Genomic DNA, 16,538 nt, shown 5'->3' with positions numbered 1-16,538 from the left:
ACTTTTACAATCCATGATTAAATGCATGTGTTTTCTTATAAAGTTTGATAAATATAATGTAATATCATGTATTTCTTTTCATTATTAACCTTTTCTATAGTTTGTTACAGGAATATTAGCATATAATAATCATATAAAATATGTGCTAATCAGCCATTTATGTTAGTGGTGAAATTTCAGGTCAGAGGTAAGTAGTTAAGCTTGGTGGATAGGACCCCAACACTCATGTTGTTCAAGGATTAAAAGTATCTGTATATATATACATATATGTTAGGTACACACATATCATATAATTGGTACATGAATATATGTAAAATTGATGGCCACAACGAATGAATGTCTTCATAGAGATATTCAGAGTTCTGGGAGTAACTTTCCAAATGTACCACCCCACCCCATCCCACTGTGCCACCTGCTTCTTTCCTGGGCAAAGATCTTTTCTGTCTCATACCTGGCTACAGGCTACTTGAATGGCTGATAGTGGACGGCTCTCCCAGATCATGCCATGCAGAAGGAACAGCATCTTTGTGTAAATGATGATCTGTCTGCATTTCCTCCACCCTCAATCTTTTGCCTTCATTTTTCAATTAATTTTTTAATTGAATCACCATGAGATATAGTTACAAAGCTTTCATGATCAGGTTTTAGTCAAACAATATTCCAACACCCATCCCTCCACCAGTGTGCATTTCTCATCACCAGTCTCCCCCTCCGGCCACCACCACGTCCCCTCACCCTCGTCCCCCACAGCCTATCTCTATGGCAGTCACTTTTCTTCTTTCTCTCTGTTTCTCTCTCTCTCTGTTTCTCTCTCTCTCTGTTTCTCTCTCTCTCTCTCTCTCTCTCTCTCTCTCTCTCTCTCTCTCTCTCTCTCTCTCCCCTCTCAGGCATTATGGTTTTTTCCCTTCTGGGCACTACCCCCTAACTTGTCAGTCTAACATCTTGCCTTTTTGTGTCATCTAAAAAAAAAAAAAACATGCAGGGCAAAACCCCAGTCACTGTGATACAGACTTCCTATTCTGACAAAGAATAATTCAATCTCCTTTGTTCTTTCCCCCCCCCCCCAGCTTGCAGAAATGGTGAGTAATCTTATTGACAACATATTATAATCAAGCTCCAAAATGTCAGACATCTGGAAAAATAAGTTCGAATAACATGTTGCCTGCCAAATGATATCAATTTTATCTGGGCTGGTTTCGCTGCTTCATTCTGGCATGTAATCCTGCCTCCAAGAAGTGATGCCATTTCAGCTGCTTCTCAACAGGGATTTCTCCATCAGTGGTTTGATTTTTTAATACTTAATTACTAATGAGAGCCCGGCAAGCTACCGAGAGTATTCGATATGCCAGACACAGTAACAACAAAGTCTCCAATGGAGACGTTACTGGGCCCGCTCGAGCAAATCGACGATCAACGGGAGGGCCTTTACCTTTACCTTTACCTTTAATTACTAATGATGAACAGTTTCATTGATATAGCCTCTCAATTTTTTTGTAATATGCTTTCTTCCCTTGAGATCCTCCTTATATTTATCACTTTGCCTCTCTAGTCCAGTTGTTAGGGATTAAGATGCAGAAGGCAGAGAATAAGGATGACAACTCAAAAGGCCTGAGCAGCATCTTTGTCATGCCACGTATTAAACCAATCAACCTGGTTGGCCAAGCATTATGAGACACGATTCCTGGTCTCCTGAGCAAAGCTTAGAGAGAGTTCCCTCACATCTCCAAAGAGAAAGTCAGATGAAAGAAGTGTGGAGGATAAATGTAGAGATTATCCCATAGCAAATAAAACCAATGTGAACTCACATAACGCTAAATCCTCCATGCCTGTTGGTAATTATGAATTGACTCAGTACATTTCCATGATTGTTTTCAAGTAATGCTCCTTGAATAATGCTCCCTAATGCTCCTTACATATGTTGTTACACAAAAATGAAAGTACCTCTTTACCTTTATAGTAAATACATGATGGATGAAAAGGACTCAAAGGATTCAAAGGGTATGGGTAATTCACTGAAAGTCTATGTGCTAGACTCTGTCCAAAGTACAAGGAACGTGGGGCTGAAAATAATTATGTGACTCTCATCTTCAGTGTGAGTGGTGTGAGTGAAGATAATTAACTGATGAAAGAACTGAAATTGCTTTGAGTTTCTGTAAAAGAGATCAAGAATAGGACACCTATTTCTAAACACTGAGAGGTGCCCACTATGACTGAGACATTGGGAATGAGAGAAACTGGCATCTGGGGAAAACGGAAGTATAAGCAGGGTCCAGATCAAGCTGAGTTTCGTAGGTTATGATGAGTATAGGTTGTATATAAATTTAATGGAATGGTACTATAGAGCTCATTGATAGCATTCCAAAGAGAAGCATCAGTTGATGAGTTCGTGAATGAGTGTGTGTGTGTGTGTGTGTGTGTGTGTGTGTGTGTTTTGGTTTGGGGGGGACACACTTGGCAGTGTTCAGGGACTATTTACAACTTGGTGCTCAGGAATAATTTCCAGTGGTGTTCACTTTCTGTAATGATGAGGTTCAAATTGAGCCCCTTGAATGCAAAGCATCTGCTTCAGTCCTTGAGCTCTCTCCCCAATCCTTTAAAAGTGTATTTAAGTTGCCATAGAAACATTAGGGTATGTACAAATGAACATGAGAGAATAGTTAGGAAGGTGCCAGGTATTTTAGGCAAATAAGATTATGACCTGGAGCATGTGTTGCCTTTGCTATGTGTTGGTTACATAGCAGTGGTTTGCTTGCCCTTGTTTTGTCTGTTTTCTAAGTGTGTGTCCATGGACCCATACTGAGTCTTCTCGTGGGCCATCTGTTTTTCTAGGAAGACCTACGAAGGACCATTGAGATCCAACCAACATTAATGAAAATCTTAGGGATTCCAGGTGGTTTGGTCAATTTCGACTGTAATTTACAAGTTGAAGTATTCAAGTCGGTTTCTTTTTTCCTGAAACTTGAATGAATTTATTATAGTTAGTGTGTTTACAGACATATTGACATTTTTGTTCTTGGTATACAGTTATGTCACCGCACACATCAAAGTGTTCAAGACCCCCAACCCCACTCCATGTTCCCTGAATCACACCTTATCTTGAAACTGGAATTTTTCCAGGGCTAGAGCAATAGTACAGCAGGTATGGTATTTGCCTTGTACATGGCCACCCCAGATTCGATCCCTGGCATCTTTTATGGCCCATGGAGCATCGTAGGAGTAATTCTGAGCTCAGAGTCAGGATTAATCCCTGAGCATTGCCAGGTGTGATCCAAAAGAAAAAAAAAAGGTTGAAATGGGAATTTTTCCATTTTGCCAGCTTGCACTGAGAATCTCCTCTAGATGAAACCTGAAAGAAGGTCATTCTTATTCTTGATACCGTATAAAAATATTATCCCCCAAACCAGCATAATCACATTCATTTTTGGGGGAATAAAAGCATAATCACATTCATAATCACATTCATATCATTGTACTCAACAGGCTTTGAATGCAGGAGGCCCAAGTTCAATTTCCAGCGCTATGTGGTTCCCCCAGGCATCACCAGATGTGTCCCCCAAATCAGCAAAATTGGAATCTACTCATTTTTCAGTTTCAAAATTGACATGACCTTGATATTTTTTTATATCCAATCCATCCTGCTTATTAGACTCAGGTTAAAAAAATTTTTTTTTCTTGTCTCCATAGAGATACACAGTGTGATTTGGGATTGAATATTGAGTCTTGACTTGTCTAGTAACAATGTCACAGAGTCCATTACCAGAAAGACACAGTAATCTAGCACTAAGAAGAGTCAGGCCTACAGCAAAGGGACACATTCCATGGCCTCCTAGGTTACAGACCCACAGACATGATTTCCTGAGCTCTCTGAGAAATGCTGTTAGATTGAAGATGTATTCACTGTCCCTGAATCTGACTTGTTAACTCTCTCCAAGTCACATCACTGAGATTTTTGCCCTTTATTAAAGTTCTATTCTTCTTCCTGTAACTGTCACTGAAACTGTCACAAGACTGTCCTTTGTTTCATTGTTCTCCATTAGGTCATTTATTAGTTCTCCGACGGGTGGCAGGAACTGATTCTCTGTGGATTAAGATAGACACCATCCCTGTCTCTATGCTTCATAATTTATTGGAACAAGAAGACGTTAATCACATTGCCCAGCAAATAGAAATTGCCAGCTTTGATGAGTGCAGGGAACTGAGATTAGAATGAATTGAGTTGGGATCAGTGAATAAATCTGCTCTTAATGCTTACATTCAAGTTGAACCATCATAATTCAAAGTTTCTCTAAGTAATAAGGCATATTTCTTAGATAGATTTGCATTTTTCACTTCAGTAAAATGGATTAGTTAAAGTTTTCCTCCTCTTTCTTTTAATGATACAGTTCTCTCTTCCCATGTAAACATCTGTGATGCTAATTAGGGCAGGAATGACTAGTATGAATGGGTACCTCCTCTGGGTCTGGCCCTGATGTCCTCTGTGCTTTGCCTGTGTTGATTCACTGAATTCTCCACATGGGTCTGTACAGAGGGTGCTTCTAGAAGTGGCACTTGACAGATGTGCAAACACCGAGAGGGTCAGTCATCTGGATGAGGCCACATGGCCAGCAGGGAGTTGGACTGGGGCTCTCAGCATTTCTGGGTAGTTCCAACTCTCACCCAGCAGTGGTCTCTTCTGTTTGTTGTATGTCTGCACCCTTCCTGTCTTTCTGAAATAAGCAAGTGATGGAGAGATAGTATGAGGGTTAAGGCACTTGCCTTGCACCCAGCCAATCTGGGTTCAATTCAATCCATTGCACCAACTATGGTCCCCTGAGAGGATCCAGGAGTAAGCCCTGAATGTGTATGGTCCCCAAATAAGACAAACAAATTAGGAATATCAAGCCCTCAAAATTGTTAGTCAAGTTTCCATGCCTTTTCACTTTATATGTGTGACAACCTATTACATTTCCTCAAGCAAACCCCAAACAAAAAAGCATGTGATGTCATTTAACTAGCAAAGTTCCTACAACCACTATAATGCTGCTGATCCTGTTTCCGAAGGGAAAGGGCATATATGTCTACCCCTGAGCTCTTTATCATTTAGAACCAATTTGTCAGTGCCTAACTATTTCATTAAAAGTCAAATGATAGATTGGGAGTGGGATACTTTACTCAAAAGACCCAATTCCGTTTTGGAAATAGCATTTTCTAATTAGCCAAGATTTATATCTTTACTGTGCAATGGACTTATTTCTAAAATTTAGATTAATACGTACTATTTTTATTCAGTATTTCACTCTGTGACTCTTAGACATTTAAAAATCACTTTGCTTGTAGGGTCTCTATTTAACATAAATGCTCCAGGATATAAGAGCATGTTCTTCTGTCTCAGGGATGCCAGAATGTCCCGTGCACCCCACTGAGTTGGTGTTCGCCTTAGACCAGTCCCAGGACGTCACTCAGGAGGATTTTGAGCGCATGAAACAGATGATGTCCTCTGTGGTACAGGCAGTGCGAGTGCGGGACCACAGCTGCCCGGTGGGGGCCCGTGTGGCCATACTGTCATATAGCTCCCACACAAGGCACTTGGTGCGCTTCTCCGACGCCTATGCCAAGAACCGACTCCTCCAAGAAATTGAAGCAATTCCTTATGAGAAATCATCGGAAAACCGGGAGATGGGAAAAGCCATGAGGTTCATTTCCAGGAATGTCTTCAAGCGAACGCTCCCAGGGCCCCGCACGAGAAGAATTGCCACCTTTTTCAGCAGCGGGCAGTCAACTGATGCCCAGGCCATCACCACGGCCACAATGGAATTCAGTGCCCTGGACATTGTTCCCGTGGTGATTGCTTTCAGCAACGTGCCCTCGGTCAAACGGGCCTTTGCGGTAAGAGCGTTGGGCTTTCTTCAAACTTTGGGCAAGGGAACTATTTTCAAAAATTTGTATAAGAAACTGGAACTATACTAAGTGTTTATTCCTATGTACCAGGAATATGCTAAGCCCTTTAGATCAGTGGCCTTCAACTGGTACTAGTCTATGGACCTGTACCAGTCCATGGGTGTGACAAGGGGAAAAACCACTGATCTATCACCTTGGTTCTAACTACCTGTCAGTAGGTTGGTATGCAAACAGGTCGTGGTCTACAGGTATAAAGAAGGTGAAGTCTGCTGCTTTAGATACATTATCAGTTTGATTCTCACCAGTGTGGATGAGATACACATTCCTCCTGATTCCATTGAATGGATGACAAATAGCCTAGATAAGTGGATAGTTGGCTAAGATTTACACCACTGAGAAATGACCATATCAGGATTGAACTAAGAAAGGCCAAAAGCTATCAATATACAGCCAGGGCAGAAACTGCGGCAGTATGCTAAAACCAATGGACTGAGTTTATAACTTCACTCATCCTTTCAATATCCAAATGTTCTCCAGTAAAATCCATTCCAGTTAGAGCTGTTAAGGATCAGGGTTGGAATTTTGTTCCCTATCCATAGCAGCTGGAGACGCTTATTTATGAAAACAAGCAAGATCAGCCAATTCTCCTTCCAGTCCCTGGAGGAATCTCACCAAATCAGGGTGGGAATGTCCTTTAGGTAGAAACTTGGATAAGAGGCTCCACTGAGAGATGCAACTTGAGGAAAAGGCCCAAGCAACTGAAAATTATTTCATGTAGGGAAAGGAAGGAAAGAAGAAATCACCGACTTCAGGTGTGTGAACAATGACTACAAGAGAACAATATTCTGCCTAATTCCCATTAGGCAAAATATCTTGTGTTAGAGAAATTGATTCATCATTGTAGGAAACCCCAAGTGAGATTTAAGTCAGCGAAAGACTGTGAGGAAAGATCGATTTATGGTTTGCATGCACCAGCACCAAGAGGGCTAAATGCTAAACACAGGTAACCAAGATGACAACTTTTGGGCAGATCTTGGTTGGAGCATCACTCACTAAGGTCAAGTTGTCTCGGTCTGTTCTGAAGACTGACCTGGGACTCTTCTTGACGCCCAGTCCAGCTCCCTCCTTTTCTGTAAAGGACATGAAACAAGAGGCAGAGTGTTGAAACAGTGTGTTCGTGCATCAGAGAGAGGAAGTGGGGTCCTTTTCCTAGCTGGTGTGAGGATTAAATGAGGTGAACCTCTCCCCTGTGTCACATCCATGGTGGACACTCAGTGGTAGCTTATGCTCTTGCTGTTGTCATCATCATTCAGCTGCTTGACATACAACTAAAATCTGTCCAACAGTTTCGTGGTAACAGAAGCTGCTGTAAACATTCTTGGGCTCACTTGGAATTATGCATATGAGCGAACTGATGTAGCAGCTCAGAAAAAGAGGAGCATAGGCTAGGAACAGCTGGGCAGCGACTGGAGTGATAGCACAGTGTGTGTAGGGCGTTTGCCTTACACGTGGTCCAACCCGGGTTCGATTCCCAGCATCCCAAACGGTCCCCCGAGCACCACCAGGAGTAATTCCTGAGTGCGTGAAACAGGAGTAACCCCTGTGCAGTGCTGGCTGTGACCCAAAAAGCAAAAAAAAAAAAAAAAAAAAAAGCAACAGCTGTGCAGTCAATGAAGGGAAATCTGTTCAGAGGTACCATAGGGCACCAATCCTCTAGATGTACAAGGTGACTGAGAGTCCCAGTTTCCCTAGGCATGTTCTTTCTTTCTCCCTATGCTTGCACCTGGAGTTTTAGCTAAATTGTTCTCTCCCTCTGAGTCAACCCCCCCCGCCCCGGACAGTTTACAAAGGAAAATGCCATTTCTTCTAAAGAGGAATCCAGGGGAGCATGGCTCTCTGCCTTCTCCTTCCCGAAAGAACAAAAGAGGGGCAGCAACAGCAACTCTGGGTCTCGGTGCCCAGCACCCCATTTCCCTTGCCCTTGATCCCAACAGCCATCCGCTAGGTTGTTCTTGGCCTCAGACGGAAGCCTATTTCAGTTTTCCTGACTCTGAGGCAGGCTGGCTGGGACATTAGTCTCTGAGACAATCTGCTCTCCTTGGAAAGAAGTCACCCCCACACCCAGGCCCCTGCCAGAGGCCTCCCTCATGGAACAAGTAAGGGAGGAAACTTGACTGGGAATAAGAGGAGTAAGCCCTGGGGTTTCCGGAGGAAAGAAAATGTGCCCAGGCAGCAGCTGGCATCACACGTTTCATCTTCAACTTATCCTTGACCTGCGTCAAATCACAGACAAGCCAATTAGCCATCATTATTTGTAGCCTCCTCCTGTTTCCCATTTTGGGACCTCAAATCCCCCAGGTAGATTTTCAATGTAATGGAACGGGGCAGGGGTTGTATAGAAGAGAGTGCCTGCACTTGGCCTGTGGGCCCCACTTCAAAACTAGTATCCTGGCCTACTTCCTAGAAATGGAGCAGTTCTAAAGCAACTCCAGTGGTTCTCAAAGGCCTCGGATGGTAGGGCTCTCTGTTGCCCTTTTATAGGGAGCTCAGGGCCCGGTGTTTCTGGACAACTTCTCGTTTTCCATGGAGCCTCAGTTTTCTCATCTGTAAAACAGGGTGATGTATGCAAGCAACAACTCACTTCATGGCTGAGACAATGGGATGGAGAATCCTTGTTGGACTCTAAGGGCACGCAGTGGCCACCACATGGCAGCAAGTGATTTTTCAACTTCAGCTCAGGGGTGCTCAGTTACCCTGTTAGAGAGTTTTATGATGGTTTCACTGGACAGAAATAGAATCCTGAGAGAGACAAAGTCATTAGTCCTTGTATTGGAAAAAAGAGAGGTGAGACCCAGTCCCCACACTCCCAGTGACCTCAGAAGGAGCAACCTGGGGCCCTTCCAATATCTATGACCCCGGGTTTCTTGCAGCTTCACCCCTGAGCTGCTCTTTCTCTTCTGTTCCTTGTAGATCGACGACACTGGCACTTTCCAGGTCATTGTGCTTCCATCGGGGACTGAGCACTCGCCAGCCTTGGAGAGACTACAGTTGTGCACTTTCTGTCATGGTAAGACCACAGAGAGAGCCTCATCTGCTCAGACCTGTGGAGCCATGAGTCACTGTTGGTGCATACAGCTGGAACTTGGCAGCTAGGGGACTGAGAGGCCTGGGAAGAATTTTCCTGTCGTTCTGGGCTCTCCTTGGCATGCTGCATGGTCCAGAGCTGAACTTCCTAGCTCAGCAAGCAGGTCTCCTAGTGAGGGGGCAGTATTCCTCACCTTGTGGATTCCAAAACCAGTCATGATTTTTATAAGAACTTAGCCTGTCTCATTGCCAAGCTTTTTGTGCTATAAATATATAGTTGCAGTTTCTAAGTCTCAGATGTTCACAGCCCCAAGGTCATGCTTTTATTTTTATTGAGTCACCCTGAGCTACAGTTACAAAACTTTCATGTTTGAGTTTCAATCATACAATGATCGAACACCCAGCTCTCCACCAGTGTACATTTTCTCTTTTTAAAAAAAATTTTTTATTAGTGAATCACCATGAGGTACAGTTACATACTTACAAACTTTCGTGTTTGTATTTCAGTCATACAATGATCAAGTATCCATCCTTCCACCAATGCCCATTTTCCACCACCAATGATCCCAGTATCCCTCCAACACCCCCCCCCAACCCCTCAATCCCACCCCACCTCTGTGGAAGAGCATTCCCTTTTGTTATCTCTCCTTTTGGGTGTTCTGGTTTACAGTAGAGGTATTGAGTGGCCAACATGTTCAGTCAATAGTCTACTTTCGGCACGCATCTCCCATCCCAAGTGGGTCCTCCTAACACCTTTTACTTGGTGTTCCCTTCTCTATCTGAGCTTCCTTTTCCCCAACATGTGAGGCCGGCTTCCAAGTTGTGGGGCAAACATCCTGGTCCCTATCTCTCCTACTCTTGAGTGTTAGTCTCCTATTCTGTTACTTTTTATTCCACAGATGAGTGCAATCTTTCACCACCAATGTCCCCAGATGTTGGAGACTGAGCACTTGCCTCCTGTTCCTATGCCCAAGGCCATGCTTTACAGTCACCCAGCCTCCTGATTCCTGCCCAGGAAGAGCGTTTAGTATAGAAAAGGGAAGATTTGCAGAAATTTGTGCATTTCTTACCAACTATCAAACATGAAACATCAGAAAATTGGCAGAATTATTTGTTGCATACATATCTAGAGGTGTAGCTAGAAAATGGTCCAGCTCTATATTTTATAGTCTAATAATACTATGAGTGTCCTCCTGCTTGAAAAGACAGGGAGAGCTGCTGAGATAACTGGAATGTGTACACGAGAAAGGTTCCCACACTCTTCCTAGAAGCCATGCGCCATGCCAGTGTCTTTAAACAGTGATGGTAACAATCACAGATAATACACATGCTCTTGTGCTGATGTGATGCAAACCCTCTTCTGAGTCTTCCCCTCAATCTTTATCATAGGCCTAAAACATCTGCTGGATTTAAGCTCTGTTTTACAGATGGGAAAATGTAGCCAGGTAAAACTGAAGAAAGGAAGCTGGCTTTCAAATGCTGCAATTTATAAGTATCCAAGATCGTCAGCTCCTAGAAAATATTTGTCCTTTTAAAGAAAAGAAAAACCTACTTTATTTCTCTTTTATCTCTGTCTCTGCTTGCCATTAAATGAGCTCATTGGGAGGTGGCAGCTCTGAGATCTAAGTTTGTTTTCGAACCCTTCTTTCTGTCTTCCTCTGTATTGCCATTAATCCTCTCTATCCATTCCTCCCCCTTCTTTTTCTCTTCATGCACAGTGTCAGCTCAGGCTCTGGCATGCTTACTGAAAGCAGTTAAAGTGCTAACTATGTTGCAGGGAAAGGCTCCCACCCCTCACCCACCCACCCCCAACCCCGTCATACACACACACACACCCCACTATTCTCTCCCTCTCTATTCTCTGCTGTGCTTTCAAGCTTGTCGGTTTCAGCAGCGAGCCAGTCTGTTGCTCAGTCAGAAGTTGCACATGCGTGACTGGGGATGTATTTTGGCTCTACTTCTTGGCTTACATCCTTGCTTTGTCTCTTAGACATATAATGGAAGTTTTCTTGGCCATTGTTTCCTGCGATTAAAAACCTCATAAATTTGAGCAAATGGGCAGCCTGCTGTCCCTGATTTTACAAACTTCTTTGCGCACAGGTGACTAGTTCTGGCATCTGATCGTTATCTGCGGTCATAACATTTTACTGAATTTCGGTTAGCAAAATGTAGCGTGTTCAGGGCTATATCTTTCGGGAGTACATGTGCAAGACTGAAGTTAGGACATTTGCTTCCTCCCTGGGGATTTGCATTCTGGTCATTAACCTTTCATCAGGCAACATGTTTTCATGGCCCAGGTCCATCTCTAAGTACCAGCTGTCTGCATGCTTGTTAGTTCCACTTCTCTCATCTCTAAAGAGATCATTCTTCTTTTTAATCTCAACTATTACTCCAAATGTAGTTTTACAAAACGTCAGTCCTAGAAGAACTCTCTGAATGAGCCAAGTGCAAATGGTTATGAGAGGGATTTGTGCAGAACTTGTGTATTTATGCAACGAGGAAGAACAAGGCCAGAACCTGAGTCTTCTGCCTCTCAGCCCCATTTCTTGTTCCACGCGGCCTTGTCTCTTACAAGAGAATTCTGACTTCATATGTAGTAACGCCAGGAAATACTGGTGTTGACTTTGGAAAAAGCTTTTACTTATCTGGATTTAGTCTCTTCTGTAAAATTAGGGGAACTCCAAGAGCTTTTCATTTCCAATTTTTTTTAAAGTCTGAATATTCATCATGGTCAGATTTGATAAAAATCACTTTCTATTAGTACATATTCTGTTGTCATGTGAAATGTGAATATTTATCAAAGTGACCTCATATTTTATGGAAACACATTAATGTATGATATTCATATTCATTTAGATAGCAAACACACAGTGAATTTTCAGCTAATCAGCACTATAAAGATGCAAGTATGAGCAACATTTTCATCCTTCATGTCTGTACAGAGACATTGATTTATCAACCTTTATTGAAACTGAGGGCTGGAGCGATAGCACAGCGGGTAGGGCGTTACGCCTTACAAGCGGCCAACATGGCCGACCCGAGTTCGATTCCTCCGCCCCTCTCGGAGAGCCCGGCAAGCTACCGAGAGTATTCGATATGCCAGACACAGTAACAACAAAGTCTCCAATGGAGACGTTACTGGGCCCGCTCGAGCAAATCGACGATCAACGGGAGGGCCTTTACCTTTACCTTTATTGAAACTGAAGTAAAAGATGTATTATTGGTGTTTTTCACTTTTTTAAGTGGACCTTTCCGAGTAAGTAGAGCAGCCGTGTGAGGATAATTCTTAGGGCCATTGGCCTAACTGCATATTAGGAATTCAGAGAGAGCATGGACTTTATGTCATGATATACTCTTAGAATCTGAGTTAAAATTGTCCACTCCAATTTTCATAAACATAACACAGCCAAAATTAAATTTCTTTTGGAAGCCACCTAATTTTTCAAATATCATAGAGCTTTCGTGAAGATAAGTCGAAACAGGATGAGTATGAAATCTGTGGGGTTTGGCTACATGAGCAAATCCTGTGCAGGGAAATCTTGTTGATATCTAAGTTACTGGGTAACTATTTTAACATCAAAGATTGTACAGTGTCCAAATATGGGAATCTTTGAAGTACTATCTTCATTTCTGCTTGATAATCCTAAGTGACTTTTGGTCTACAGATGTGTGCAAGCCTGATGCTTCTTGCGAGGAGGAAACCAGACCAGCCCCTCCACCATCCTATGTGGATGTTGCCTTTCTTCTTGATAGCTCCCGGCACATGGGTGGTCCAGAATTTGAAGACGTTCGAGGCTTCCTAGGGGCACTGTTAGATCACTTTGAAATCAGCTCAGATCCTGAGACCTCGACCACTGGAGACCGGGTGGCCCTGCTGAGCCATGCTCCTCCTGACTTCCGTCCCCATATGCACAAGAGTCCAGTCAGGACCGAGTTCAACCTGACCACCTATAGCAGTAAGCATCGCATGAAGAGGCACCTGGAGAACTCAGTCCAGAAGCTCCATGGAGATGCTTTCCTTGGTCATGCCTTGCAGTGGACCCTGGACAATATCTTTTCAGGGACGCCCAATTTGAGAAGGCACAGAGTCATATTTGTGATCTCTGCTGGGGAAACCAGTCCCTTGGACAGGGAGACTTTAAAGAAAGAATCCTTGAGAGCCAAGTGTCAAGGTTATGCCTTGTTTGTCTTTTCCCTTGGCCCGACTTGGAACGATAAGGAGCTGGAAGATTTAGCCAGCCAGCCTTTGGATCACCACTTGGTCCAGCTTGGCCGAATTCATAAGCCCGACCACAGATATGGTGTGAAGTTTGTGAAGTCCTTTGTAAATTCAATTAGACGTAAGTCATAAAATTTATTCTTTCTTGCATATTACGAGTCTACTGGGTATTCCCAGAAGAGGGTGGATGAGTTCCACATGGATTATCAAAAGCTTCTTCTCTATCAGGGTACTCAGAGTTAGAAAGGAGAGGATGGAATGATGGGTGGTGGTGAGGAGGAAACATCTGATTCTAGACATTTATTTTTTCTGGCTCATCTTTCGGATGCTTCTGGTTTCTATGGAGAAGCAATCATAACACACAGCTGCTCCCACATCTGACTGCATGGAGGGGAATAGCCCTGGGCTGTGAAGTCACAGTCGGGATTTGGGCTACAGAGGCACAACCCTGGCATGGAGCTTTACGCCTTGCCTTGTGATGGCAAGTGGCAGATATTAACTCACCAAAAGAGAGCCCAAGAAAAGCTAAACCCTTCTTGGTTCAGTTTTTTTTTAACATTATCACGATGCACAAACACTTGCAGATCAAATTAGGTGAACATGTAAGGCTAAAGAACACCTGTGTAGCTTAACACATTGACACTAGCACTATAATTTGTCTTAATTAAACCACATCCAAATGTGAGCTCTGGTAGGACATACTGGTGTCAACATGTTATGAGAGATTTTGCTGGGGTTGTCACCCCTGACATGACACAGTGACACCAGAGATAGTGACTGGGCAGTGAAGTTGAGATCCGGGGAGCTTGGGGACTTGTCAGGTCAGCTGGGACAGATGTCTTGTCCTCTTGTCCTCTGCTACTCTTAGTCAGAGTCTATGATCCATAGCCTTGACATCATCTGCCAGCTGGCAACAAATGCAGAGTTTCAGATGCTGAACCAGAATCTGTATCTTCTCAAGATGCCCAGGAGAGTCCTGGTGATACCTGAGGGGTGACTGGCAGGTCTCTCTGTTGGTCCATGGTTTCCAGGGTTTTCAATATTTTTGAAGAACAGAAATATCAAACTCAGAGTTATTCAAAAGATAGAAAAATGTATTGAAATGTAGAAGAGAAAGAAATTCTCAGCAGGGAGAGGAACCTAATACAGGACTAAATATAGCTTGGGGGGGGTGGATAGTTAATAAAAAAAACTTGATCTGTGTTTCTTAATAAGAAGAATCAGAGGATTTCAGTTTGTTTCCCAAAAGACATCTTGTTAATTTAAGGTCCATTTGTGTTGCTAAGATAAGATTAACATCTTGCATTTCCACTTAGACTGGAGGGGACTATCGGTTATTTAGGGCCTTTCTGGTTATATATTCCACCATCTGCCCAGGTACTGCCCCATTACCACTTAGTCTCCTGTGAGCCAAGGCCTATGGCAGAATTGATGGTCTTGGGAAATTGTAAACTAACCCGAGAAAGAACCCAGGAATTTGTAGGAATGTGTAAAATGTAGAATAGAGACAGCTAAAAAATGGAGCAGCTGGCAAGGAGAAACTGAGGGTTCCTCTTTCACTAGTCACATGGTAGTTGGAGAAACAGATCTAGGAGGTGGGTCAGAAAAAAAAAGTAGAAGATGAGGAGGTGGGAACTGAGGTCACTCTGGAAGCATTTGTAAGAGTAAAACCAACACTTTGAGAAATTCCTCAGGAAATACTCATTCTGAGACAATTTAAAATGTTATTTCCTGGGGTCCAATCCTACAGCAGGTAAGTGCTTGTGCATATTCTGGGTTATTCTTGGTACCACACAAGGTTCCCCAAGCCTGCCAGGAATGACCCCAAAGCTAAGTGCAGATAAAACAAAAAATTTCCCACCCCACACCCAAACTCTTTAGACCATTTTATGATAATTAAACTATATTATTAGGCAAATGAAATCCTTCTACCCACAGAAAAAGGTGTTTCTGAGAAGAATTAGGGAAAGGGGATAGGTCAGAAATAACGTGATTTGGGGGGAAAAAAATCAAAGCTCAGGGAATTAAATAGGGATCAACCAAGGTCAGCCCCTGCAAGACAAGTGCCTTAAGGCCTGGGCTATCTCTCCGGCTCAAAATTTTCCACCTTTAGAGCACCAAATGGAGGGTGTTTGGAGGATCCTCCCAGGAGGGGAGATGCAGGTTGAAAGTAGACTGGACTGAACATGTTTGCCACTCAATGCCTCTTTTGCTGATCACAACACCCAAAAGGAGAGAGAGAACAAAAGGGAATGCCCTGCCACAGTGGCAGGGGGGGAAGGGGGGGATGGGGGGGAGGGATATTATCCTGGTGGCGGAAAATGGGCACTGGTGGAGGGATGGGTATTTGATCATGGTATGACCGAAATCCAAGCACAAAAATTTGTAAATCTACAACTGTACCTCATGGTGTTTCACTAATAAATAAATTTAAAAAAAATTTCCACCTTTAAAATGGCTGCAAAGTGTAAGTTGTTGAAAAAGGTTGTGATATCATCCTATCCACATCTACTCATTGAGTTCAACAAGAGCCCAGACTCGCTCACCTTCTCTGCATGAACACTGAGCCACACTGTGTCCAGGTTTCCTCCTTATCTGCATCTGTACCCCAAAACCTGGACACAGAATGACTCAGTGTTGCTGAGGCAGAAGTGATGGTGGCAGGTCTCTGTGTTCATTCATAATTCCCAGCTTCTTCAGTATTTTCAAGAATGAAAACATTGAATAATAAAGATGTTCAGACTCAGACTTGGAAAGTAGGAAAGTTCATTGGAAACTAGAAGAGAAAAGAAAAGGAGCGCGGAGCTCCCCATATGGAGAGGAATTAAATAGAGGACTAAGTTAAGGTAAGGGAGTTTTGTGTAAGCCTTTTTCAGGTTCCTGGCATCACTTACAAGTTGGCAAGTCTTTTACAAAAGATGCCAGAAAATTACAATGATGGCTAGCTGGTCTAAATCTTTCAGGTCATTTTTTGCCCCTTATCTTAGTCTTCCTGATGGCCGACGCTCCTGGGAAGAATTTTACGGTCATAAAAATCACTATGACCACTGGGGCAAGACTTTGGGAATGAAAAGTGTCAGGTCAATGGAGGAAAGGTGGCAAAGGGGGAACTGTGGCTTCACTGACAAGGTGAAACAAGTCTTCCAGGCCTAATTGCCAATTACCTTAGTTCCCTGTCAGCTTAGACTGCAGGGCAGAGTTTTATATTCCTGGGAAGTCCCAGGAATGCTGAGACAGAACTTTATGGGATAAAATGTAAGTCAGGTTGATTGGAGAGAGATGGAACATCTCGAGAGAAGAAACTGAGGCTCTCTCATTGCCAAGGGGAAATTGAGGCTCCTTCTCAGTATAGCACAAC

The 16,538-nt window shown here is 43.2% G+C and overlaps 1 protein-coding gene across 1 annotated transcript in view; it reads left to right on the top strand.

Moving 5' to 3' along the window:
- Positions 1-16,538, top strand: part of COL6A6 (collagen type VI alpha 6 chain) — a 120,909-nt gene that overhangs the window by 89,572 nt on the left and 14,799 nt on the right. Inside the window, exons 31-33 of the mRNA XM_056129320.1 lie at positions 5,354-5,865; positions 8,848-8,944; positions 12,627-13,301. Of these exons, the coding sequence (XP_055985295.1) occupies positions 5,354-5,865; positions 8,848-8,944; positions 12,627-13,301 (1,284 nt within the window). The remainder of the gene's footprint in view (positions 1-5,353; positions 5,866-8,847; positions 8,945-12,626; positions 13,302-16,538) is intronic.

The sequence above is a fragment of the Sorex fumeus genome, unplaced genomic scaffold, assembly GCF_029834395.1.
Source record: "Sorex fumeus unplaced genomic scaffold, SorFum_2.1 ptg000072l, whole genome shotgun sequence".
NCBI classification, from domain to species: Eukaryota; Metazoa; Chordata; class Mammalia; order Eulipotyphla; family Soricidae; genus Sorex; species Sorex fumeus.
The sequence above is the reverse complement of the archived record's forward strand: the minus strand, read 5'-3'. Positions and strand labels throughout refer to the sequence as shown.